This window comes from Leucopleurus acutus, assembly GCF_964270905.1.
Source record: "Leucopleurus acutus genome assembly, chromosome: 7".
Taxonomy (NCBI): Eukaryota; Metazoa; Chordata; class Mammalia; order Artiodactyla; family Delphinidae; genus Leucopleurus; species Leucopleurus acutus.
In genome coordinates, this window is record NC_139150.1 from 12,638,446 (window position 1) to 12,666,167 (window position 27,722).

The 27,722-nt window shown below is 44.0% G+C and overlaps 1 protein-coding gene across 2 annotated transcripts in view; it reads left to right on the forward strand.

Annotated features, from left to right (window-relative positions):
• TTLL11 (tubulin tyrosine ligase like 11) overlaps window positions 1-27,722 on the forward strand; it is a gene marked incomplete at its 3' end in the record, with an annotated part of 247,285 nt that overhangs the window by 24,461 nt on the left and 195,102 nt on the right. Inside the window, exon 2 of one of the 2 annotated variants that reach the window (XM_082843642.1) lies at window positions 26,244-26,340. In XM_082843642.1, coding sequence (XP_082699768.1) covers window positions 26,244-26,340 — 97 coding nt within the window. Of the gene's footprint in view, window positions 1-26,243; window positions 26,341-27,722 lie in introns of those variants that run through there. The other variant, XM_082843641.1, reaches the window with a different exon arrangement.

Below are 27,722 nucleotides of genomic sequence, written 5' to 3' on the forward strand. Positions count from 1 at the left end.
TCTGCATATGCTGGGACGCCCCGTTTTTCCAACATAGCTTAGAATTAGTGCCTTGTGCCTGTGAATCTCTATTTTATTAATTTAGTATATCTTTATTACCTGTTGTTTCCATATTAGTACAGTCCTTCTCTTGTTGGGCTATAAATCCACCCTTGTTTTATTATTTATTAACAAACACTTAAGGGGCTGATCGAGTCAGACCACCACCTCCATTATCTTACACATTCCTCGGAATAACTCCACAGAGAGGGTGTTATTAGCTCCCTATGCAGTTGGGTAAAATGAAGTTCAGAGAGGTTCATTAACTTGTCCATGTTTCATCTAGTAAGTGGTAGGCCTGGGATTTGAACCCAAGTGTTTGGATTCTAAATCCATAACCTCTCCCGGATGAAAGCCAAGGCTTGTAGTTTCTTATTATCTTGTTGCTTCAGTTACTCTATTCAACTCCTTAATTAGTGATGACTCCAAATTAGCAGAATGTTACGGAGGCTTCTGGTGTGGGAATGGGTCTTGTTTTGACCGCAGTCACAAAATCTATACTGAGAAGACATTACTTAAATCCAGAATGAGAGACGGTGAAAATCCACAGAAAATCCGGAAGAGAGAGGGACCAGTTTTATGTGACTGGCTAACCGATTGATCTCTAGAGGGTTTTTATTTATTTTTTGTCCATTCCTTTGCTTCTTGAAAGGCTAAATTACTTCAAGGAGCTCCACCCAGTTCTTAAAAATGTCCAGGAGGGACTCCCCTGGTGGCGCAGTGGTTAAGAATCCGCCTGCCAATTCAGGGGACACAGGTTCGAGCTCTGGTCCGGGAAGATCCCCCATGCCGCGGAGCAACTAAGCCTGTGCGCCACAACTACTGAGCCTGCGCTCTATAGCCCGAGAGCCACAACTACTGAGCCTGTGTGCTGCAACTACTGAAGCCCCCGTGCCTAGAGCCCGTGCTCCGCAACAAGAGAAGCCACCGCAATGAGATGCCTGTGCACCGCAACGAAGAGTAGCCCCCACTCGCCGCAACTAGAGGAAGCCTGCGCACAGCAACGAAGACCCAACGCAGCCATAAATAAATAAAGAAAAGAAAAGAAAATGTCCAAGAGATTGCAGTTAAGTAAACTCCCAGCATGTAGGGTTTTAGGTTTTCCAAAGTCTGAACTCAGCATATCCCAAACTTGTCTGGTCATAAGAAGCACTGGGGCATTTGTTAAACTTCGATTTCCCAGTAGGGGTAGGACCTAGGGAATCTTTATTTTTTTTAACAAGCCCCCTTGGGCCGATTCTTCTGATCAGACTAGCTTGGGAAACACTGATACCAGCACTGGGAATCAGGTCCTCCCTGTGGGCTGTCCCCTTTAGATTTAAAGCACAGCTGGTCACATTGTATTACAGTAGAAGGAACAGGAATTCTGGAGTCAGAAAGCACAGGAATCAAAACCCCAATCTGACCACTGATAAATTGTGTTATCTCGGGCACATTACTGAATGTTCCCAGCTCGAAATGTCTGCTGCCACTTCCTCTGCCTGGAAACAGGAAATTGTTTCCCTTTCTCTGCCCACGTCTTCTCGACTCCTTTGTTCTCTTATTCTTTTTTTTTTTTTTTGATCTACACATTTTGTTTATTTATTTATTTATTTATAATTTAATTTTTATTGGAGTATAGTTGATTTACAATGTTGTGTTAGTTTCTGCTGTACAGCAAAGTGAATCAGTTATACATACACGTATATCCACCCTTTTTTAGGTTCTTTTCCCATATAGGTCATTACAGAGTATTGAGTAGGTCCTTATTAGTTATCTGTTTTATATATAGTAGTGTGTATATGTCAATCCCAATGTGCCATTTTATCCCTTCCCCCCTTTCCATAAGTTTGTTTTCTGCACCTGTGACTCTGTTTCTGTTTTGTAAATAAGTTCATTTGTACCATTTTTTTAGATTCCACACATAACTGATATTATATATTTATCTTTGACTTACTTCACTCAGTATGGCAATATCTAGGTCCATCTATGTCTCTGAAAATGGCATTATTTCATTCTTTTTTATGGCTGAGTAATATTCCATTGTATATACGTACCACATCTTCTTTATCCATTCATCTGTCGATGGACATTTAGGTTGCTTCCATGTCTTGGCTATTGTAAATGGTGCTGCTATGAACATTGGGGTGCATGTAACTGTTTGAGTTATGGTTTTCTCTGGATATGTGCCTAGGAGTGGGATTGCAGGATCATATGGTAGTTCTATTTGTAGTTTTTTGAGGAATCTCCATACTGTTCTCCATAGTGGCTCTACCAATTCACATTCCCCCCAACATTGCAGGAGGGTTCCCTTTTCTCCACACCCTCTCCAGCATTTACTGTTTGTAGATTTTTTTGGTGATGCCCATTTGTCCTCTTATTTTTTTAGCTCTCCAGCACATGCCCAGATTCCCCCCATACTGGGTCACTCATAATTATCTTTGTAATCATTTTTAGGTGTCTGGCATTCCCCACTAGACTCTAAGGTTCATGAAAGCAAGAACCGTGACTCTCATGTTTATTACTTGTGAATATTATGTTTAATATTTATCATTTTATTATTATGACTCCCATGTTTATTGTTGCACACCCAACACCTAGCATAGGGTGGTATGAATGACCTCTGAGCTTTGCTTTCCTCTTCTGTAAAAATGGAAGAATATGATCTATCCATCGGGGTATTGGGAGATTAAAATGAAATAGTGAGCATGAGAGCAACTGGCATACAGTAGGCATCTCATAAATGTTAGTTTTTGCCTTCCTTTGGAAAACCCACTCAGGATTACTGTACTGAATAGAGTGGATTATAACCAAGGCTTTAAAGCTGTTTGCTTGACACTCTATTCTAAAAAGTTTCTCGTATTCTTATTCTTAAGGTTTTTGCATTTAGTCTTCTTTCCCCACCAAGTCCAAAGGCTCTTCCATCAGACTTCTAACTTTGTTCTGGTGACCTGTTTTGAGGTCTCTAATAATTTTACTTGATTTCCTGTGGGTAGCATATCTTTAAGCTTTCTTTATTCAGTTCAGTGCTGAGAATGAAAATATGATTGTAGATTGAATGAATATTTTAAAAAGATCATGGGCGGTAGAATGGGTTTCAAAGGTAGCTTTATGGAATCTCTTTTCCTGGAATTCTTTAGAAGAGAATAAGAACACTGACTTGTGAAGATTTCTTCTAATCCTTTGGCTGTGAAATCCAGGCTGATATTGTTAGGTGAACCACGTTCAGAGTTTTATTTTTTTCCGTACCAGTTAGGAATAATTTTCAGATGTATGGCTGCCTTTCAGATGTAAAGTACAGGAGAAGGGCTTGCTATTAAGGCTTTCCTCCACACATTGGCAAATGGAAGCTGCCCCAGTGCTAGGATGACCAACTGTTCCAGTTTGCCTGGGAGTAAGGGGGTTCCAGGGGCGCTGGACTTTGAGTTTTAAAATCAGGACAATCCTGGAAAAGCTGGGATGAACTGGTTGGTATCCTACTCAGTGCAGAGGAGCTTGCTGGAGGAATTGGAGTAACAGGGAAGTAAGCATTAGCATGCTTTCCTGTTGTTTAAAAAAATAGAAGAGCCACAAGAAGTTAAAAGTGTCTTTAAAAAAATTTTTTTAACATCTTTATTGGGGTATAATTGCTTTACAATGGTGTGTTAGTTTCTGCCCCATAACAAAGTGAATCAGTTATACATATACATATGTTCCCATATCTCTTCCCTCTTGCATCTCCTTCCCTCCCATCCTCCCTATCCCACCCCTCCGGGCGGTCACAAAGCACCCAGCTGATATCCCTGTGACATGTGGCTGCTTCCCACTAGCTATCTACCTTACGTTTGTTAGTGTGTATATGTCCATGACTCTCTCTCGCCCTGTCACAGTTCACCCTTCCCCCTCCCCATATCCTCAAGTCCGTTCTCCAGTAGGCCTGTGTCTTTATTCCTGTCTTACCCATAGGTTCTTCATGATATATTTTTTTTCTTCCTAAATTCCATATATATGTGTTAGCATACGGTATTTGTCTTTTTCTTTCTGACTTACTTCACTCTGTATGACAGACTCTAGGTCTATCCACCTCATTACAAATAGCTCAATTTTGTTTCTTTTTATGGCTGAGTAATATTCCATTGTATATATGTCCCACATCTTCTTTATCCATTCATCCGATGATGGGCACTTAGGTTGTTTCCATCTCCGGGCTATTGTAAATAGAGCTGCAATGAACATTTTGGTACATGACTCTTTGAATTTTGGTTTTCTCAGGGTATATGCCCAGTAGTGGGATTGCTGGGTCATATGGTAGTTCTATTTGTAGTTTTTTAAGGAACCTCCATACTGTTCTCCATAGTGGCTGAACCAATTCACATTCCCACCAGCAGTGCAATAGTGTTCCCTTTTCTCCACACCCTCTCCAGCATTTATTGTTTCTAGATTTTTTGATGATGGCCATTCTGACTGGTGTGAAATGATATCTCATTGTAGTTTTGATTTGCATTTCTCTAGTGATTAATGATGTTGAGCATTCTTTCATGTGTTTGTTGGCAGTCTGTATACCTTCTTTGGAGAAATGTCTATTTAGGTCTTCTGCCCATTTTTGGATTGGGTTGTTTGTTTTTTTGTTATTGAGCTGCATGAGCTGCTTGTAAATTTTGGAGATTAATCCTTTGTCAGTTGTTTCATTTGCAAATATTTTCTCCCATTCTGAGGGTTGTCTTTTGGTCTTGTTTATGGTTTCCTTTGCTGTGCAAAAGCTTTTAAGTTTCATTAGGTCCCATTTGTTTATTTTTCTTTTTATTTCCATTACTCTAGGAGGTGGGTCAGAAAGGATCTTGCTGTGATTTATGTCATAGAGTGTTCTGCCTATGTTTTCCTCTAAGAGTTTGATAGTTTCTGGCCTTACATTTAGCTCTTTAATCCATTTTGAGCTTATTTTTGTATATGGTGTTAGGGAGTGATCTAATCTCATACTTTTACATGTATCTGTCCAGTTTTCCCAGCACCACTTATTGAAGAGGCTGTCCTTTCTCCACTGTACATCCCTGCCACCTTTATCAAAGATAAGGTGTCCATATGTACGTGGGTTTATCTCTGGGCTTTCTATCCTGTTCCATTGATCTATAGTTCTGTTTTTGTGCCAGTACCATACTGTCTTGATTACTGTAGCTTTGTAGTATAGTCTGAAGTCAGGGAGCCTGATTCCTCCAGCTCCTTTTTTCGTTCTCAAGATTGCTTTGGCTATTCGGGGTCTTTTGTGTTTCCATACAAATTGTGAAATTTTTTGTTCTAGTTCTGTGAAAAATGAAAGTTTTTGAAAATTAATTTAACTTTTAAAGCCACTAAACTAGATATAGGTGGTCTTAAATAATAGTAATATTATAAAGTATTAATATTAATAAGTAATAATATTAATAATAATTTAAAAACTCAGTGACAGTCATTTAGAAACGGGACTTCCCTGGCAGTCCAGTGGTTAAGACTCAGCGCTCCCGACGCAGGGGGCGCGGGTTCGATCCCTGGTCAGGGAACTAAGATCCCACATGCCGTGCGGCGTGGCCAAAACATTCTTAAAAATTAAAAAAAAAGAAAAGAAATGAATGGTATTGTATTATAAAACCCAGTCTTGTCTTTTCTGCACCTGAATGGCTATAGCTTTGAATGGCTACCATTTTCTAGTGTTAATCATTTTCACTTATTTTGTGAATAGTTTATCTTTGAAGTATTTTTTCTACTTAAATATCAACAGTACAACTGATATTATCATTGATGAATCTTGAAAACAGGTCAGTTTTGAAAGAAGGGCCTTAACTCACATAAATGTGAGTTTTATTTAATTCTTATTAAATTTATTTAATTTTATTAATTTTATTAAATTTTATTTAATTCACTTAATTCTCACAAGGTAAAATTTAAAATTATTTTAGTGTGTTTATGCCTATCTTATTCCCTAAAAGCATATAAGTAGGTTTCAAAAGTACTTATACATTGTTATAGAAGTACTTATACATTGTTATAAATTTAAAAAAAAATTTAGGTGAAGAAAATCAGGGCAAAGGAACAATAAAACAATAAAAGTGGTATAATAAGATGAAATCAGGGAATAGATAGCATCTAGAAATGCATGATCTAAAGATCTTGCAGTTTTAATGATGGGACAACATCAAAGTTTTAGTTCACAGAACTTTCTGGTTACCAACGGAAAAAATGTCCGAAATTTTAAGTCATGGTGCCGGTAAGATAAAATAAAAGAGGTTGTTGAAGAGAAGTGCAGCTTTTCCTAACACTGAGAGCTGGGAGAAATTTCCCCAGTGGGCTTTCATAAAGGAGCCCCCATGTGGTTAGCATCCCTCCAACAGCACCCTTTAATCAATTCAGTATCAAGGTTTTTATGAGATAGCGCCCCCCAGTGGACTCTGAAGGTATAACAACCAAGTGCCAGTAAGACTGGTTACTACATTTAATACAGTGGTCCTTCCCTGGGGCTGGGCTTCAGTTTCCTGGCAAGCTTTTCAGCATGCAGATTTCTAGGTCCCAGCCCACCTCTGTTAAATCAACAACTCTTTTGAGAAGGTCCTGGATAATCCTGATAGAGAACCACTTTAGAGTTTTTTTTAGAGAGATAGTCAAAGAGGAAACCCAAAGTCCAATAAATATTTGAAAAAAAATTCAGTTTCACTAGTATAATCATGAAGATGCAAATTAACACAATGATGAGATACCATTTCCCATTGATTAGACTGGCAAACATATTTAGCAGCAGCTAGCAGAGTTGAAAATGTGTGTACTCTGTGATCCAGACAATTCCACTTCTAGAGAAATTCTTGTTCATGTGCACAGAGATGCAATGAGAATGTTTACTGCAGTGTTCTTTGTAATAAGGAAAAATTGGAAAGCACCTATCTTCCATCAATGGTGGGATGCATAAAGCAATTTATGACGTGGGTTGAACTGTGTCTCCCCACTCCCCAAAAGATATGTCCAAGTCCAAACTGGTATCTGTGAATATGACGTATTTGGAAATAGAGTCTTTGAAAATCTAATTAAATTAAGTATCTTGAGATGAGATGATCTCGGATTAATGGGGCCTAAATTCAGTGATGAGCATCCTTATAAGAAACAGAAAAGGAAAAGACACAGAGACACACAGAGTGAAGCCCACATGAAGACAGAGGCAGGGATTGGAATGACACGTCTGCAAGACAAGGAACACCAAGCGTTGCCTGCATCCACCAGGAGAGGGAGAGAGGCATGGTACAGCTTCTCTCTCAGCGCCCTCCGCAGGGACCAACACTGCCAGTGCCTTGTTTATGGACTTCTGGCCGCCAGGACTGTAAGAGTATAAATTTCTGTTGTTTTAAGCCATGGTGGCCCTAGGAAAATAATAAAATGGAGATCTTCACCCAAACCACAGGGATACCTGGATGAGTTAGAGGTTCTCCCTCAACCAAGAGAACAGAATCCTGGAGCTAATAATCTTCCACTGTGCAGTTGAAGCAGTTTTGTCCTGATTTGAGGCTGAAAGAGCCCTTGGAGACCAACTCCCCCCACTTTAAAGATGAGGATGCCCAGAAAAAAGAAGAGACTTGCCCAAGACCCCAGAGTTCCTAAGGGGCAGAACTTGAATTTGCACCCAGGTCCGTCTGACTCCAAAGCTTGTGTTCTTTCCACTTCAGTTGTATCCAGTCCTCTCACGTGGCAGCAAGGGCTAGAGGAGCGAGCCCAGATGCTGGAATTGGAAGACTGCGATAAGTCTTTGCTCTCCCAGGCCCTTACAGCGTGGCAGGGAGAAGGTTAACTCCTCTAACCTTCGGATCCCTCTTCCCAACAGACAGCGAGACTAACCTTGCTCCCCGAGCAAGGTTACAAACTCTGGATTGTAAGACTCAAATAGGATAATATATGTGAAAACGTCTTTATTAACTGTAAATCATTATACTATTGATACAAGTAGTAGTTAGTACTGTTACCATCTATTCTAGCCTCAGACTAGGAAAGTGAAACTCAGACAGTGTGAAAGACAGAATCCTAAAATAACCCCCAAGGACCTTCCCACGTGTATAATCCTCTGCCCTTTGAGTGTGGGTGGGACCTGTGTATATGATGAGATATCACTCCCATGATTATGCGACATTATGCTGCAAAAGGGAGATGTCCCTCAGTGGGCCCGACCCAATTAGGCGAGCTCTTTCAAGACAGTTTTCTCTGGCTGGCGGCAGAAGAAGTCCGACAGATGCGATCCGGCTAGTCTGGAAGAAAGTGAACACCACATTCTGAGCTGCCTATGGGGGTCACTATGGCAAAGGACTGTGGCCGTTTCCAGCTGCTGAGTGTTGGTCCCGGCTGACAGCTAGAAGGAGAATGAGGACCTCAGTCCTCCAGTGGCAAGGAGATGAACTCTTCCAGTCAGCGTGGAAGAAGGCCCTGAGCCAAGACAAGAACCACAGCCCTGGCCACACCTTGATTTCAGCCTGTGATGACCTGAGCAGAGGACCCCCCCAAGCCACGGTGGACCTCTGACCTACAGAACTCTGAGCTAATAAATGGCTGTGGTCTGAAGTCACTAGGTTTGTGTTCATTTTTTTGTGCAGCAATAAAAAACTAGTAAGGGAGGTGAAAAGTTTTCCTCTGGGTCATAGATCCATTGAGTGCACATGTCTGTGTATCCCTCCAAGAAACTCTGAACTTCTCTAAGGCTGGAACTATATCTTACTCGTCTGTGGAGTCGGACTGGCTGGGTTGGTCCCTGGCCCTGCCACTCATGAGGTTGAAAATGGAGGCAAATTATTTTACTTCTCTGTTGCATATTCTCCTCATCTGTAAAATGGGTGTGATAACAGGACAAAGCTCCAGGGTTGTAAGGTGTGTTAAATGACTTTGTGAACTGTAGAACCGTGCCTGGACACAGAAAATGCTCAGCGCATGTGGTGGTGGCGGTTTCGTTATATCCAAGCACTTAGCCCAGTAGCTAGCATATAATAGGCACTAAATTAATGTTTGTTGAGTGGGTGAATGAATGAATTCGAATTAGAATCTTGGTCTCTTGATTCTTAATCCTACAATATTTCTACTAATCATTATTCGCAATAGGATACAGATTTTTTCCAAAGCTAATTTTACTGGCCCAGTTTCTTCAGGGTGCACTGGGAAAGCACCAGATTTATAACACTGTGAAAATAGAGAGGTGCTTAAACTGATACCAGAGTGCTTAAAAACCTGCGCTCTGTGGAAGCTGACCGAAAGCTGTGAGTAGGCTGGCTTTGTCTTAATAAACCTTGTCGTTTGATCAGGGTGCCATATACTTAATGCAGTTGCCTAATTATCTGGTCATCAGGGAAATACCAGCTGTCATTGCCAACTGAGCTGGGCCATCAATCTGTTCTGAGTTCATTAAGTAAATTAAAAGGTGTGGCTTAAATACTTAAGAAGAGGAATAACAGCTCTCATCTCAAGGAGCTAGTGAAAGCAGGACTTTTTGCCACAGCTACTGGCTGTGTTGAGCTGTGAAAAGTGAGATTTGTAGCTTGATAATACAGCTCAACATAAGAGACAGAAGGAGATTCCAAAATTTGATAAAGGATCCTCATATATCCCCCCATCTCCCATCACATTTAGATTGTTATTGCTGATAATTCCTTTTAAAATTCTAAGCAGTGAGGTGGCCTCTAGCTGTGAACTAGCCCATCACTCTTGAACTGGCCCATGTTGAGGGCTTGCAGGTCCTTTCCCACACCTATGGAGAGACAGACATGTTGATTATTATCAAGCCTTGGGCTGGAGAAATGAATGACCAAAGTCTGCACGCACCTGCTGTATGCTGAGCAGTTTCACATCAAGATTTGTTTTGAGGTTTATAGATTCTGGTTCCATTCAATTCCCCTTCCCACAGTCATGCTTCATTCCTCCTCACTGGACTACATGCCATCCGTTCCTCCAGCATCTATTATGTGCCGCTCCTTCCCAGGCACTGGGCTAGGCACCTGGAATTCAGAGATAATTAAGATGTTTTTCTTGCCCTGGAGAGACTTCTAAGCATGCTCCCTCATGCTCCCATGCCTTTGCACACGGGGCTCCTCCAGCCTAGACTACCTTCCTGGCTTCTGGGCTTGGCAAGTTCCAGCTCATCTTTCAAGTTTTTACCAAACCACAACTTTCTCCCCAGGAGGATAATTCACACCCTGCTTCATGCTCTCATAGCCCTTCGACCCTCATCTGCTGGAGCACTTGCCACTTTGCACTGTGATTTATTTACAGCTTCCAAGGACAGAGGCTGTGCCTTGTTCTTACCTGAATTCCCAGTGCCTGACATCGAGTTGATGCATAAGTTGCACTGATACTTGAATGAAAGACTAAGTTAATAAAAGAGGATAACTATTCTTATGTAAGGTGTGTAGGAGGGTAGAAGTGAGGATGGAGCCGTAGAATAAATGTGCTTTTCTAGTATCTCTTTTGCCAGTAGGGGGAGAGATGTGCTTATAAATATCCCATCGTGCAAGCCTTTAGGATCAGTGGTCTGAAAGGCCGAAGAGAGGCTCAGGGTCTTTCTGTGTGAGCTCTCAAATTTATAAGGAGCCATTTTACTTCAGGTAAGAGTGGGTATGGGACTTCCGTGGTGACACAGTGGTTAAGAATCCGCCTGCCAATGCAGAGGACACGGGTTTGATCCCTGGTCCGGGAAGATCCCACATGCCTGCGGAGCAACTAAGCCCATGCGCCACAACTTCTGAGCCTGCGCTCTAGAGCCCGCAAGCTATAACTACTGAAGCCTGCACGCTCTAGGGCCCGCGTGCTGCAACTACTGAGCCTGCGTGCTGCAACTACTGAAGCCCGCACGCCAAGAGCCCGTGCTCTGCAACAAGAGAAGCCACCGCAATGAGAAGCCTGCGCACCTCAACGAAGAGTGGCCCCCGCTCGCCGCAACTAGAGAAAGCCCGTGCCTAGTAACGAAGACCCAACGCAGCCAAAAAAAAAAAAAAGAAAGAAAAGGAAAATAAACCCCTACAGTGAAACTCATTGGAACTTGTTAAAAAAAAAAAAGTGGGTATTACCTTGATTAACTTGAATCATGTGACCATATGGCAGGCTATTTTCTATTTTTCCCTTTACTACTTTGTCATTCCCTCTTTCTTTTTTAGGGCGTATGGGGGAGGAGTGAGGAGTGGTGGTGATTATTTATTCACAGGTTCAAACCTACAGGCAACACGATTCTGCCCTCCCTGAACACATTTCAGTGCAGTTTCGGGGTTGGAGAGTTTAGTTGTTTGTTCCTGGTACCCACTGTCCAGGACTGCTAGGAAGAGTCCTCTTCCCTCTCTGCTCCTGGACCTTTGCTTTTCTTTCTCAGCAACCACTCCAAAAACGCACTCAGTCTTTCTTCAGTTCTCTCTTTTGTGACTCACGAATTTGCACCTCCTGCTTTGACTTCTCTCCATTCCCACTCCTGTATTTCTAATCTCCTGTAGGATAGTTCCAATTAGATGTACCGTCATCCGTTCAAGCTCACTACTTCTAAAAGTTAGCTGTTTCTCTCCCAGGTGTGCTCCCACTTTCATTCACTCTATTCCATCAGTGCCCTACCGGGCACTGAAACCAGGAGGTGAGGGTTAGGACAAGCAGGGGCGCCCAGGTGGAAGGTGCTGTGAGTCAGAGTACTTTAGCAGAGGCATTTCAGCACTATGGAGAGCTCCTAGCGGGGCCAACTCCCTGACTCCGGCCCCTCCCCTGCACCTTCCCTGCACACAGCAGCCTTCATATATACCTCCTTGTCACTGGAAACTTATGCTTGTTAAAGGAACCTTATTCATTTCTTCCAGGCTTAGTTCTCTGGGGACTGAAGACTTAACGGGGCTGGATTCTGTCCTTGCTCTATCACTTATTGGATGCACTCCCAGAGACTGAGTTATCTAATTGCTCTGAGCCTCAGTTTCCTCTTCTGTAAAATGGAATGGCAGTATGTCTGCCTATTTGAGAGTGCTGTTGTGAGGGTGAATTGAGATAGCACACATAAAGTATGCAGCACATAATATAAATTCAGTAAATAGTAGTTACAATTTTTATTATTATAGAAGTTATCGGTACAATTATATTAATTCTTCTTAGTAACGTGTGATGGTACGACTCAAGGCTCTCAGGGCAGTGGCATGTCTCTGGGAGTTTACAGGCTGGTTTTGTGGGTCAGGAGGAACAAATGAGTTTAGGGGGCAAGTAAGTCCTCTGGGAAACTTCTTTGTCCCTTGGGTACATTATTAAGACAGCAGTGGGTGCTTTAGGGTTAGCCCAAGTCATAGTCAGTTGTTGGAAAAGAAGAGCAGGCCCTTGTAGATTTACAGAATAGGAAATACCCTGTAGGTGGCAAACAGGGAAACAGGCCCAAGAGATCCAGTAATGCCCAAGGCGGCTCAGCAAGCTGGTGTCCACAGACAGGAGGACTGGATCTCCAGGCTCCCGGCTGCTCTTTGCTAGGTCTTTGCATATGCTGTTGCTTCCTCCCGTGGGAAGTCCTTTCCCTGTCTAGTCTGGCAACTTCTCTCTTTCTCACCAAGAGTCAGCTCTCTGAGCCTCAGTTGCCTGCTCTGTGAAATGGGGATACACTGCTATTCACCAGGTTGTGTGGAGATTAAAAGTGACAGTGTGAGGAAGGGGCTTAGCTGTGACAGAGGCATATCGTAGATGCTGTGTAAGATGTGGCTGTAGGCATTACAATGATCTGTTCATGGGTCGGACTCAGCCGCTGCACTACGAGCTCCCTGAAGGTAAGGATTGCATCCTTTGTCTTCTTGTTTTCACTCTCCAACTTGGTCTCCTACCACTAACCCTCTGCTCCCATAATGTGGCACCTCTCAGCATCCCCTGAGTGTGTCACCCAGCTCAAAGGCATGACTTGCTTGTATGTTGAGTGAATTGATATTTCAGCTAGACATGGTGCCTTTAGACCGGCTTTCTGGTGGGAGTTGCCACTGTGGAAAGTATTGAACTGGCCTGGGGAGCTGGTCAACTGGGGATGAGCAGCCCTAAGAGCTGTCGGAAGCGACTTTGGGAAAAGTTTGGTATCCCGGGTGGGAGGAAGTGCTGCTGGAATGTGCTGCTGGAATCAGCAGACCTGATTTGCTTTGTTTCCATTCCAGTTAATAAACACATTTGAAGTTTTGATGTGGAAGAGACTGGGTAGTCTGAGGCCTGGTGGTGAATTGATACCATTTACTCACAGTGAAGGAGTAGCGAGCAGGGAGATTACTATGGAGAATTTTGCAAAGCATAATGGAGTTAATTTAGAATTGTTGTGGGAGCTCTTTTCCATCAGCTGAATTATGATGGGACGGAGGTGGTTATTTTGTTGTTTGTGTCACCCTTTTGAATTGGAAAGTGGAAAAAGAAAATCATGCTAAATTGGTATCTGATCTTTTCAGAGCTATTTGCTAAATAAACTGGAATTTTAATTAAAACTGTAAGCCAAGAAGTAAATCACTTTAGAAGTTTGTGAAGTTTTTCTTTTTCCTTTGCCTAATATAATTACCACTAATTAAGGTTCTTTACGGGTGGGAAATCAGACACCAGAATAAATAACTGGAGGAGGTTGCTATGGGGCAAGGAAATTATGAAAGGGGCAAGGTTGTCGTCTCCTCCTGCTAACATGGGCCTTTTTTCTGTGGTTAAGTTGTTTGGTAACCATTTTTTTTTTTTTTTGCGGTTCGCGGGCCTCTCACTGTTGTGGCCCCTCCCGCTGCGGAGCACAGGCTCCGGACGCGCAGGCTCAGCGGCCATGGCTCACGGGCCCAGCCGCTCCGCGGCATGTGGGATCTTCCCGGACGGGGGCACGGACCCGTGTCGCCTGCATCGGCAGGCAGACTCTCAACCACTGCGCCACCAGGGAAGCCCCATGGTAACCATTTTGATCTCATTAAAAGTATTATGATCAGAAGCAGAAGCAAAGGTGGACGACAGCCCTCACTGCAGCTCCTCCAGCTTTAATTCATGTGAGTCAATTATAATGAATGGATTTAATAAAAAATACAACATGCTTTGGTGATTAACTCAGCGAACAACACATGGCACGCTTACCGGGAGTATCATATTTGCAGTAACAAAGAAGTGAACAGGAAAAGAAACTTCATAGATCACAAGAATTGCTGCTTCCCAGCAGAAGGTTGTTAATTACTTATCCCCTTGCTGTATTTATTGGCTCTATTAGAGGATGAGTAATTATCGTCTTCCCGGGAAACCCACTGGAGCCAGACGGCGCCTCTTTAAAGTAGAAGTCTCCCCAGAGTGCTAGTTATCCCTGCGGGATCCTCTCCAGTCAGAGTCTCCAACAACCAGGAGCGCAGAGTGGGTGAGACAGGAATGTCAGCCCACGCGGGCACAGGACACAGGTCTCCTTCAAAGTGCAGGGGCTGTCAGAGCAGTTCTCCCTCTTAGAAACGCTGACGTGCTCTCACTCCCCCGTGCCTTCCCCCACCCCTACTTCCAGAGCATCCTTTTTCTCTCGGCTGGGTCATCCCCCCACCCCATCCCCTTTCTCCCAGCCTTGGCTCCCTCTCGGGTCTGGCTGCCCTCAGTCTCTCTCCACCTCCCCTCCGTTCTCCCTCCTAGCAGGGTCTGCACAGCCCTGCTTGAGCACTTCCTGGGCTCTCTTCCACCTGCAGAATCGAGTTCAAGCTCCTCAGCCTGCCCTGTGAGCCCCTCACGATCAGTTGGGCCGTGTGGACCTCTCCAGCTCTGTCTCTCTACTGACCCTGGGCTGCGGGCACTCTGCGCTCTCCCAGATGCCCTCCCTGGCACGCACTTCTCTTTCTCTTCATCTCTGCCTGGCAACAACAACAACTTCACATCCAGCTCAAATGGACCCTCTTTGGTTAAACTTCCCTCACCTGGAGCAGGGGCAGTTGCTCCTTGTGGGCTCTGACACAGCACTTTGTCACACAGAACGTGTTTATCTGTTACCGACCTGCCTCTACCCGCAGGCTGGCTCCCGCATTCCTGGAGCTATGTCTGAGTCACTGTTGTTTTTCAAGAAGCGGGTTTGTGCAGGGCCAGCCTCTGCTTTCTCTACCATCGGGGAAGACTGGGGACTCTTCCTCTCTGCCCTTCTCACCAGGGGACTTAATTAGGTGACGAACAATCTAAGCAGCCCGCTCTCAATATTCTAAACTGGATTAATTTCGCTCCTACTATGTGCCAGGCTGTTCACAAGCATCCTTTCACTTACGGGGTTGTTTTTCGTCTTGACCATACCTCCTGTGAGGGAGGGTTTGCTAGTCCTCTCTCAGGTGATGAAACTAAGGCCCTTGGTAGTTACCAGGCCTGAGATTTGAATCCAGGTTCCTGAACTCGAGTCAAGGAGCTTTTGTGCATGTACAGGCTTTCGCTAGAGTTAGATGCGCGCACAGGAAGGCCTGCGTGGCTCTAAATGCTCCGAGCTAACGTATGCACGTTTAACCTTGGGCTAGTCCTAGAGAACACCCCTGTCCACCAGCTCCTTTGGGTAATATCTTACCAGCCAATAGGTATGGGAAAGGGTGATGGGAAAGGATGGAAGAAAGAAGGAAACTAGCTTTTGAAAAACACCTACTGTGTGCCAGGCATTGTGTGCCAGGCACAGTGCTAAACACATTATTAATCCATCTAATAACCCAATCACATTGCCATGATTGTTCCCACTGAGGAAACAGGCTTGGAGTTGCCCCACGTGTGGGCTTTCCCCGCAGCCCCATCCAAAGATGCTGCCATCAGGAAGCTGGCAGGTCCCTCACCAGCATGGGGAGGCCTTTTCTCATCAGCCACATTTTCCACTGGCAGGAGGGAGCCTGGAATCTCCCCGTGGCCCCTCAGTTGGGTCTCTTGTCGTCTGTCTGGGAGGAGAGCGATGCTGTTAGCTGGGATGTGAGCAGCAGAGAAGAGGACTGAGCTGGTCTCCCTGTCTCAGGCTCAAAAGGGGCTCCCCTTCTTTTGATACACTCATACTTGGCAAATAGAACCGTGTTCCATCTGGGCACACCCTTCAGGATTTGGTGGGTTTCCACCAGAATTTTCACCATCGGCTTGCTTTCTCGATTGAAGAAAAGAGTGCTAAATTTTCAGTCCATCCTTGAAGGGCAATTGCTCAGTCCTTTCATTGTCTTAACTGGCCTTCTTTGGACCCTTCTGTGCTCCATTCTTCCTTGAAGTGTTAATCACAACTCATTTTTTAATAGATGTATGTGCTCAGTTGTTTTTCATAGATTAATCCATCTATCCATCCATCCAGCATAGTGGAGTTGAAAGAGCACAATCTTTGGAAATAGACCAACATGGCTTCAGATTCTGGGTTTGCCACGTATTAGCAATGGGATTATATTTTTTCATGTCAAAATGGAGGCATATATGTAAGATACCTGGCACATAATTAAGTGCTCAATAAACAGTAAGTATTATATTCATTGTAAGGTTATACGAGTCTTAAATTACTTCATTCTCCGAATGCTTCCTTTCTCTTGGACACTGTTCTAAAACTGGAATGTTGTATTCATTATCTATTGCTGCGTAACAAAGTGCCCCCAATTCAGCATCTTACAATAACACACATCTATGTCACACAGTTTCTGAGGGTTAGGAATCTGAGAGTAGCTTAAAGGGGTTCTGGCTCAGAGCCTCTCATGAAGCTGTAATCAAGCTGTCAGCCAGAACCATAGTCTCTGAAGACTTGACTGAGGCTGAAGGATCCAATTAGCTCACTCACATGGCTGTTCGCAGGAGGCTTTTTTTGGGCTGTGTTTTGGGTCCTCGTTGCTGCGCGCGGGCTTTCTCTAGTTGCGGCCAGTGGGGGCTACTCTTCGTTGTGGAGTGCGGGCTTCTCACTGCAGTGGCCTCTCTTGTTGCGGAGCACGGGCTCCAGTAGTTGTGGCCAGTGGGCTCTAGAGCGCAGGCTTAGTAGTTGTGGCGCATGGGCTTAGTTGCCCCGAGGCATGTGGGATCTTCCCGGACCAGGGCTCGAACCATTGTCCTCTGCACTGGCAGGCGGATTCTTAACCACTGCGCCACCAGGGAAGCCCTGGCAGGAGGCTTTGATTTCTTACCTCTCCCTGGACTTCCTCAAAATGAGTGATAATGAGAAAGAGAAGAATAGGAGAGAGAGACAGAGAGATAGAGATCGAGAGAGAGAGAGAGAGAGAGAGAGAGAGAGAGAGAGAGAGAGAGAGGAGGGCACAGTCTTTGTATAAAGATGCGCTTCGGAAGTGACATTCCCTTACTTCTGCTGTTGCTACTGGTCACATAGATCAAGCCTGTGACGGTGTGGGAGGAGACTACACAGGGTATGAATTCCAGGAGGCAGGGACCAGTGGAGACCATCTTAGAGACTGCTTCCCACCAGTGGGTAGGTAGGGGAGAGGGTAGAAGGAAGAGTAAAATATCTCTACCCTGAAGCATTCTGTGGGGTGGGGAGGCAGTCATGTAAACATAAACACCCTACAAGGCAGCGGCTGGACCACAGGCATCCACAAAGTGCAGAGAAATCTATTAACTCTGCTTAAGGGCATCGTGGAAGGTTTCCCAAGCACAGGCCCACCGTGGTGCTGGTGTTCTTATTCAAGAGCTGTCCTACTGATGCTTGATATTTGGTTGGCATCTTTTTTTATTGAAGTTACTCATTGGGGTGATTTCCTTGGACATTAAAAATAATAACTCTCCCATATAACAGCAACTGACTGTTTACAAAGTGCCTTCCCAGGCATTACCCCAGTCTACATAACAGCCCAGGGAGGTAGACAGGTTTTACTGTGGCCATTTTGCTCCATCGTAGATGAGCTGTTGAGGCTTAGCGGGGCGAGGTCAGCGTGTCGAGGTCTCTGGGAGGGGTGTGGTGGCTGAGGGACTTGAGCCAGGGTCTTCCTAGTCCAAGCGTGTTGCTCTGGCTGCTACACCTTCCTTGTGTCCCCCTCCCCTGAGTGTTTGGGGCCCCTCATTTTAAAGCAGTAGTTTGGGTCATTTCCCCCCGTAGAAGCTTTACACATATGTTTGCCCATATCAAAGCTTATTTGCCACTTTTATGCCCAGTCACTTGAAAGGTTTTCTGTTCACGAAGAAGCATTATGAAGAAAATCGTTCCCAAAGTATAGAAACGTGAATTGTGCTTTCATCAGCATTCACTGTGAAATTGCATTTTGCAAAAATCCCTCGGGAGGGTTTGAACTTGCTCTTTGAGCCGTTAGAAGAGTGACCAGCATATCGGTTCCTCAAGCACGAATGTGCTCAAAGGACGTATGCTCAAGTTCTCATTAGAACTTGGCTATTTTGCAAGGTTTTTTCTTTTTTTTTAAGTCCTTCTGGGCCAGAGGGAAAAGGATTTTGGGTCCACACAGCTATATGCACTAGGGGAGGAACTTCCTTTGTGGCACAGATGGTGGCATGTGGGGTGCAGGGTAGGTTAGTTACTATAGTCCATGAGTGACAAATGACCACCGTAGCGATCAGTTCAAGACCAGTTGCGTGCAGTGGTTAAGAGCCTGGGCCTTGGGAACAGACAGACATGGATTTGCTCCTGACTCTGCCCCTACCAGCTGTGTCCTTGGGAGAGTTATTTAATCTCTCCAGACTTTGGTTTCTTCATCTGTAAGTAGGTTAATAGGAAACCCCTTCTCATGAGGTTGTTGTGAGGATTAAATGAGGTAATATATATAAAGAGTTTAACATAGACATGGAAATAATGCGAGACATGGAAATAAGCATCGCCTAAATGCTAACTTTAATGATGATGGTGATGAAAGTGTATTTGAGTAGCTGCTGTTCACAGGTCCATTTATTCAAGTGTTCATTCATGAAACACGCTGCAGGTGTTGCTAACAATGGTATCTGTGAACAACTAGGGGCTTCAGGGAGTCTTTGAATTCTCCTAAAATCACATGGAAAATTTTGTGCGTATGTGTGTTTTCCTGGAGAGGATCTCAAAGTGATTCTTGACTTCACAAAGGTTAAAAATAAAGTCTCTGGCTTGGTGTTAGAGATACAGAAGTTTAGGAAGGTGTCTTCATTTTCAAAGAGTCCACGAGTGGGAAAGCAGACAGACTGACAGGCGAGCTGCTGCTGAATGACCTGTGAAGGGTGTAAGTGATGGAGGCCCCAGAGAAGGGAGAGCTGGTGAGACAGCTTCATGGATGGTCCAGCTGAGTCAGAAGATCCCAGGCGAAAGGAATGGCATGCAGAAACCCAGGCCACAAAACAGAAAAGTGCTGTACGCTTGATGTCAAAAGTAGTCTGGCAGTAACAGTGCAAGTGCCCGAGGTGTCCATGGCCCAACCTGAAGCAAACGGGGTGGCAGAGGGGAGTTTGGGAAGTGTCTTTGAGACCAGGCTTGGAACTTTCATGTGGGAAGAGTTGTAAGCGAAAGAGTAACATGGTCAGAGCTTTAAAAAAAACATCCCTCTGGGTGTTGAGTAGACAGGAAGGGGAGACTTTGCGGGTGCGGGGAGGGGGAGGGTTGAGCAGGAGGCTGGTGTGGTCCTCATCCCAGTGAGAAGGGAGGCCCCGAATTAAGGCACTGGAGATTAAGGAAGGAGAGGAAACTTAAAAATAAATGAGGAGATAACCCAGAGGACTTGCTGACCAGTGGGATACTGGGGAGGAAGAGGGCATCAGAAGGGTTCTCAGGATTTTGCTTCTCATTTTCCTTGGGCCTGAAGCCCACTGGATGCCTGGTTAGACATCACTGGGCACCTGAGACAGTATGTCCAGTTGTTGTGGTCCTGGAAATTTGTAGTGTTATGAGGGACATAAGGGCTACACATGAAATACTTAACAGTGCAGGCAAATTATAAGCATGGTACGACGTGCTGAAGGGATCAGCGAGGTGATCACTGAGGGCTGCAGTGGCTCCGAAGCTCTCCATGTCATCACGTCTAAGTTCCCATCTTGCTTGACCTCCCAGCCACATTCACACTGTTCCCCTTGCCTGTTAGGGCTCGTGCTCGCACTCTCTCTCTGGTCCCTCTTACTCAGTCTGCCCAGCGAGTCATCCTCTTCCCCCAGGACCGACCTACTGTTCCACGGGGCACTGGGGTACAGGCCCGCGTGGGCGGCCTCTGCCTCAGTCTTCAGTCCCGTCCCACACTCCTTTCCTCTCATCTGCTGTGTTCCAGCCGCCTTGACCTTCCTGCAGGGTTTCCAGTGGGCCCCGCTAAGTCCTGTGTCTGGGCTTTCACACGCTTGTTCTCTCTGCCTGGAACACTCTTCCTCCTCACCCTGTACCTGATCTTCCTTCCAACCTCGGCTCTAATAGCCCTTTCCCAGGAATGAAGTGACCGTTTAATTTGTTGCCCGAACTGGGATACATTGGCACTATTAATGTTGACACCGGCACAACGGGCATCGGCTGGAGCTGCCCGGGGCTGGTGGACACGTGGTCTCCTGACTCAGGGTGCCCTTCTCTGACTTCCCGGATGTGCTCAGTCCCCTGGACTCTCCTTGCTCTCTGGGCCTCATCTCACAGCCCTCACCGGGCTTTGTAGTGATACACTGGTGTGACTTGGACTCAACCCTTTCTGCCCATGGGCTGTGCGCTCCATGAAGACAGACGTGTTCCCATGTGTATTTGGCACCTGAGACACACTGTGCCACTAAGTAGGTTCCTCACACTTAATGAGTAAAACACTTAATGTTGAACTCAGATTTGTATTGTTCTGTGGCGCATACGAAGCACTTTCATTTCCATTATCTTGTTTGGTCCCTGTTACTACCCGGTGGTTTCCTCATCTCAGTGTACCAAGGACACAGAGGTCCTGGTTACTTAAGCTCTCATAGATAGTAAGTGAACAGAGACAAGTCCAGAACTCTCAGGTCTAATGACCCCAAATCCAGTGCTTTTTCCAAAAGGGTTTGAAGAAGAGAAAAGGAAAGATGATTCCAAGACTTAGAACCCAGGTAACTGGGAGGATGGTGGTGAACTTGAGAAAAATGGGGACTGGGGAATCTTAGAAGCACTTGTCAATTTTCAATTGCCCCGTGAAAATCCACGCAGCATTCCAGGCTCCAGAGAGCTCAGAATAGAGCCGTGAGTGGCCCCTTAGCCTAGGGGGCGGGGTGTAAGCAGAGAGTTTTGTCGTCGCTGTTGTTTTACTGTAAAATATACATAACATAAAATTCACCATCTTAACCGTCTTTAAGTGTACAGTTCAGTGGCGTTAAATACACGTTGCTGTGCAGCCGTCACCACCATCCATCTCCAGAACACTTTCATCTTCTCAAACTGAAACCCTGTACACGTTAAACAATAACTCCCCATCTTCCCTCCCCGCAGCCGCTGGAAACCACCATTCTACTTTGTCTTTGTGAATTTGACTACTCCAGTTACCTCACAGAAATGGAATCATACAACGTTTGTCCTTTTGTGTTTGGCTTACTTGACTGAGCATAATGTCTTCAGGGTTCATCTATGTTGTAGCGGGTGTTAAAACTTCATTCCTTCTTAAGGCTGAGTGATAGTACAGTGTTTTCTTTACCTATTGATGGATAATCAGTGGACACTTGGGCTGTTTCTACTTTTTGGCTATTGTGAACAATGCTGCCGTGGACATTTGTGTACCAACATCTGTTTGAATCCCTGATTTCAGTTCTTTGGGGTATATACCCAGAAGAGGAATCGCTGGATCATGTGATAATTTTTGTTTTCTGCAGTGGTTTTTAACATTACCAATGCGCAAGGGTTCCAATTCCTCTACATCCTCATCAGCACTTGTTATTTCCTTTTTATTATTATTTTTATAATAGTCTTCCTAGTGGTGTGAAGTGGTTTTGATTTGCATTTTCCTAATAATTAGTGATGTTGAGCATCTTTTCATGTGGTTATTAGCCATCTGTATATCTTCTTTGCAGAAATGTCTATTTAAGTCCTTTGCCCTTTTTTTTTTTTTTTTTTTTTTTTTTTGCGGTACGCGGGCCTCTCACTGCTGTGGCCTCTCCCGTTGCGGAGCACAGGCTCCAGACGCGCAGGCTCAGCGGCCATGGCTCATGGGCCCAGCCGCTCCGTGGCACGTGGGATCCTCCTGGACCGGGGCGCGAACCCGTGTCCCCTGCATCGGCAGGCGGACTCTCAACCACTGCGCCACCAGGGAAGCCCCTTTTGCCCATTTTTTAACTGGGTTGTTTTTGTTGAGTTGTAGTTTTTAAAATATATTCAGAATATTAATCCCTTATCAGATTTATGATTTTCAAATGTTTTCTCCCATTCCATGGGTTGCCTTTTTATTCTGTTGACAGTGTCCTTTGATGCAAAAATTTTAATTCTGATGAAGTTCAATTTATTTATTTTTTTCTTTTGTTGTCTGTGCTTTTGTTGTCATATCCAAGAAATCATTGCCAAGTCCAATGTCATGAAAATTATCCCCTATATTTTCTTCTAAGGGTTTCATAGTTTTAGCTTTTATGATTAGGTCTTTGACCCACTTTGAGTTAATTTTTGTATATGGTGTAAGGTAAGGGTCCAAGTTCAACTTTTTGTATGTGGATGTCCAACTTTCCCAACACCAATTGTTGAAAAGACTGTCTTTCCCCCATTGAATAGTCTTGTTATCCTTGTTGAAAAATCATTTGACCATGTATGTGAGAGTTTATTTCTGGGTTCTCTATCTTATTCCACTGGTCTATATGTCTGTCTTTACGTCAGTACCATACTGTTTTTTAAAAGTTATTTTTATCATTTTTGATTTAGAGATGATTTAGAGATGCTTTAAGTTCACAGCAAAATAGAGCAGAAGGAACAGAGATTTTTTTCCTTTATAATCACTCACATAGGCACTATCAAAAAAACAGTACACTAAAATGGTACATTTGTTAAAATCAATGAACCTACATTGCAGATTCTTATCACCCAAAGTTCGTAGTTCATTAGTGTTCACTTTTGGTGGTGTACATTCTATGGGTTTAGACAAATGTATAATGACATGTATTCACTATTATGGTATCATGTAGAGTAGTTTCACTCCCCTAAAAATTGCCTGTGCTTTACCTATTTATTCCTCCCTCTCTCCTAACCCCTGGCAACCACTGATCCTTGTACTGTCTCTGTAGTTTTGCCTTTTCCAGAATGTCATATAATTGGAATCATACAGTATGTAGCCTTTTCAGATGGGCTTCTTTCACTTAATAATACGCATTTAAGATTTCTCCATGTCTTTTCGTGGCTTGATCATTTCTTTTTAGTGCTGAATAAAATTGCATTGTCTGGCTGTTCCACAGTTTATTTATTCATTCACTTACTGAAGGACATCTTGGTTGCCTCCAAGTCTTGGCAGTTATGGATAAAGCTGCTATAAACATTTGCGTGGAGGATTTTTTGTGGACATACGTTTTTAACTAATTTGAGTAAATGCCAAGGAGCACAATTGCTGGATCATATGGTAAGAGTATGTTTAGTTTTGTAAGAAACCGCCAAACTGTCTTGCAAAGTTGCTGCACCATTTTGCATCCCACCAGCAATGGACGAAGAGTTCCTGTTGCTCCACATCCTCTTCAGCTCTTGGTGTTGTTAGTGTTTTGGATTTCGGCCATTCTAAGGTGTGTAGTGGTATCTCATTGTTATCTTATGCACTGTTTTGATTACTGTAGCTTTGTTATATGTTTTGGCATCAGGAAGTGTGACATTTCCAAGATTGTTTTGGCTATTTGGGATCCCTTGATATTCCATATGAATTTTAGGATGGATTTTTCTATTTCTGCAAGAAAAAAAAATGGTCACTGGAATTTTGGTAGGGATTGCATTGACTCTATGTATCACTTTGAGTAGTGTTGACATCTTAATAATAGGAAATCCAATCCTTGAACACGAGATATCTTTCCATTTATGTGTGTCTTTCATTTCTTTCGGCATCATTTTGTAATTTTCAGTGTACAGGTCTTTGCCTCCTTGGTTAATTCCTAAGTATTTTATTCTTTTTGATGCTATTGTAAATTGAATTGTTTTCTTAATTTCCTTTTTGGACTGTTCATGGTCAATATGTAGAAAAATAACTGATTTTTTTGTATTGATTTTGTATCCAGCAATTTTGCTGAATTCATTTATTATTTCTAACAGTTTGTGTGGTTGTGTGTGTGTGTGTGTGTGTGTGTGTGTGTGTGTGTGATCTTTAGGATTTTCTACATATAAGATCATGTCATCTGCAAACATAATTTTACTTCCTCCTTTCCAATTTGGATGCTTCTTACTTCCTTTTCTTGCCTGTTGCTCTGGCTAGAACTTCCAATACTGTGTTGCACAGAAGTGGCAAAAGTGAGTAGCCCTGTCTCATTCCTGATATTAGAGGAAAAGCTTTCAGTTTTTCACCATTGAGCATGATGTTAGCTGTTTAAGCAGTTTTTAAAAAGATCTTAAAAAGACGTGGGATTATGAAGTCCTGGGACCTACTTAAAATTGTGTTTCTCTGTGTTCTCAGTACCTAGCACAGTGCCTGGCACAAAGAAATTACCGAATAAATTGATTTAGAAAAAGATAGTTTCTCAAAACTGAATGAGCTAAGGGCTCTGAATGAAAGGTTGATTTAGGAATCATTAAAGTGCCAAGAACTGAAAGGAGATCATAAGGGTGATAAGGAGTCCTCAGTAATCCACTGACATGGAGCACGTGTTGCTCCTGCAGTGTGGGCAGCAAAGCCACTTGGATCTTAGTAAACTTTGCTTGGATAGTCTGCTTTTTAGAGGAACCTCCCTGGTTAAGTTATTTTTCCCTCCTCTATATTAGCACTTAATGGATGGAAGTTGTTAATGCTAATAGAGTGTGTACTATATGTCTCACTTTGGCACAGTTTTGAGATAATGTGAATGATTTAAAGGCCTTGAGTCTGTTTGCCTTCATTTTAATTTGGAATCGTTGGAAAGCATTGAGTCACCACCATTTCATTGGTAATGCTGTGTTCTCTCACTGGAACTTAGCCCTCTCAACTTGGAGCAGATAAAAATTCTGATTAACTATAGTCTTAGGATGGGAAAATGGGATGATTTTGTTTAATGTGTTGACATTTCTCTTCATTTGGACTTTTAACAAGCAGGTTCTAAATATGAAATAACGTGTCCTCACTCTTTTCCCTTAAGGAGGGTCATCTGAGTTACGCATTTTAAAAATACATTGTGTAAGTGCAGAACTTGTTGAGAGGCAGCAAGATGTAGTAGAAAGAGCAGGCCCTTTGGTCTCAGCGAGGGATTTTCTGGTTGCAAGTAATTGAAACCCTATAGTTTGTGCAAAGGAGATGCATTCTATGGGTATGAGGCTGCCTTACAGGATCCAAGGACAGAAGGGACAGCCGGGCTCAGAAGGGTCTGGGCCGAGGACCTAGAAGCCCTGGGAACTGAGGCCACTCAGTCTGTGTTGCCAGGGCCACATGGCCTCATCTCTGCTTTTCTCTCTGCACCTGCTCCTTTCTCCTCTCTCAGCAGACTGGCTGCCTTTGCTTCTCTGTCAGGCTGTGCACACGGCCAAGCACAGCTGCCGGGCTCTGGCTTTTGATCACTTCCAGTGCAAGGGCCAGCAGAGGCTGCCGGGCATCTCTGATTTCCATATTCCTGGAAGAGAGAACCTGGTTATCTCATCGTGAGTCAGAGGACCATTCCTGGTTTGTTCATTCATTCATTCAAAAAGTCTTTGTTGAATGCCAGGAACCATTTTAGGCACTGGGGAATATATCCTGCCCTTGTGGACTGTGTGTGTGTGTGTGTGTGTGTGTGTGTGTGTGTGTGTGTGTGTGTGTGTGTGTGTGTAAGAGACAGAGGAAGAGAGAGAAAGAGATAGAAAGAGATTGTGAAAGCTCGTTCTGGGGGGAGTGGTTTGAATGTTGTGGTCTTCAGATAAAGAGAAGTATGGTTTGGAATTCAGCCCTGCATTCAGTTCCTGACTTTTCCCATTTCCAGCTCTGTGCAGCCTTGGGCATGTTACATTACCCCTCTCAGACCCAATTTTCTCATCAGTGAAGTGGGCATCATGCTTTCTAGGATGGTTATGAGGATTCTAACAAAAGGGTGCCTGTAAGGTCACTAGTACAGTGCCCGCCACGCAGAATCAGAACTCTGCCTCTCAGTGGTTGTGACCCTGAGACAGTTACTTAGCCTGTCTTAATCTGTTTCTTCCCTTGCAACATGGGAAAGAAGGTCAGCAACTTCACATGCTTATTATGAGCATTAAATCATGTGATGTGTGCCAGGCCGCTGGGAGTTTGTACAGAAGAGACCCTCGGTGCCAGAGCTGCGCTTCTTGTTCCCGTCATTCATCACATTTCCCCTCTTTCTTCTAGTTCCCATTTGGCCGACGCTTGCCTTGTGACATCTACTGGCATGGAGTTTCATTTCACGACAGTGACATATTCTCCGGTCTAGTGAACAAGTTTCCAGGTATCCGCTGTTATTGTTGGCATTTAAAAACGTTTCCAGGGCTGAGCCTCAGGGTACGCTCTTCGACAAAAACATAACAGTGTTTAGACATCAAACTGGAGGGCTCTTAATTGGGAATGGCTGCCTATACGCTGCCTCAGTGCCGTGACCTTGGGAGGCAAGGTGATCAGGACTTAACTCACCAAGGGTTTTAAGACTGGAGGTTCCAAAACGTAAAAAGACAGGCTCTTCCGGTCTAATTCCACCGGCGGAAGAACATGACTTTCATCTTTTGGATTTCAGATATAATATGGGAGCGTCATGAGGGGACTATATTCTCAAAAGGCAAAAAAAAAAAAAAAAAAAATAGTCCATTTGCACTCACCGTAGTTTCTGGAACATTTCAATGACTCAGTGAACGTGGACTCTGAATACGTCTACGTGTGTGGTAGACTGTGAGGTAGACTGTGAGGTCCTGGGAGGGGCCGTGCCTCCTACACTTCTGGATGTTCCCACGGCTCCTGCAGTCCTTCCAGGCACACTGAGGCCCTCCGTAACTGCTGTCTCACCTACAGATGGCGAATAGGAGGCAGCCCTAGTTTTATGCCCATTGGAGGGAAAGGAGAAAGCAGGACCTTAAAGCAATAAAATGAACCGTTTCCCCTACAGAGTTAGTCTAACATTAATGAAAGCTGCATGTTGCACTAAAATAATAAACAAACAAACAAATAAAATAAAATAGACCATTTCAATTTCTATTTAATATGCAGGAGACGGAAAACAGAAGTACTAAAATTCTGGGACAGTATCACAGAAATGGGGTTCGCAGCTTCCATTTTCTTTAAGTATCGTATTTGCAGGTACCATTTTAAAATCGAAATACACCAGTCTCCATACTGGGAACAGGAGCTGCGGACAGCCTCTGCCTTTAACCTGAAGGCACTGTCTAGTGAGACTATTGTCTAGTGAGACTGCAAGGGGGGCTCGGTGCCACACAGGTGTCACAGCCAACACTCCGAGATGCCCCTTCACTCCACTCCCAGCCTCCGCCCTATCGTATACCTTTCCGTTTTACTATTAATCTCTACCGCCCTCTTCTGCCATGATTACTATTCATTATTTTGAATGGCTAAGTGAAGAGGCTGGTTAAGTTAAGTGGGCATGTGTAGGGAGAAGGGGACATTTGGTTCATCTGGGTATGATCCCAGCCAAAGGGGTCCCACTTATTTTCAGAAGTTTTAACATAACGGGCACAAACCATATAGGATACAATAATATATAATTTTTAAAAAGCACACCACCATGAATCCCACCCCTCATTTAACAAAACCACAAGGTGAATATTTCTAGAATTTCTCCCAAACCTTACCCATGTTTATGTATGTTTACGTAGTTGCAGCCAG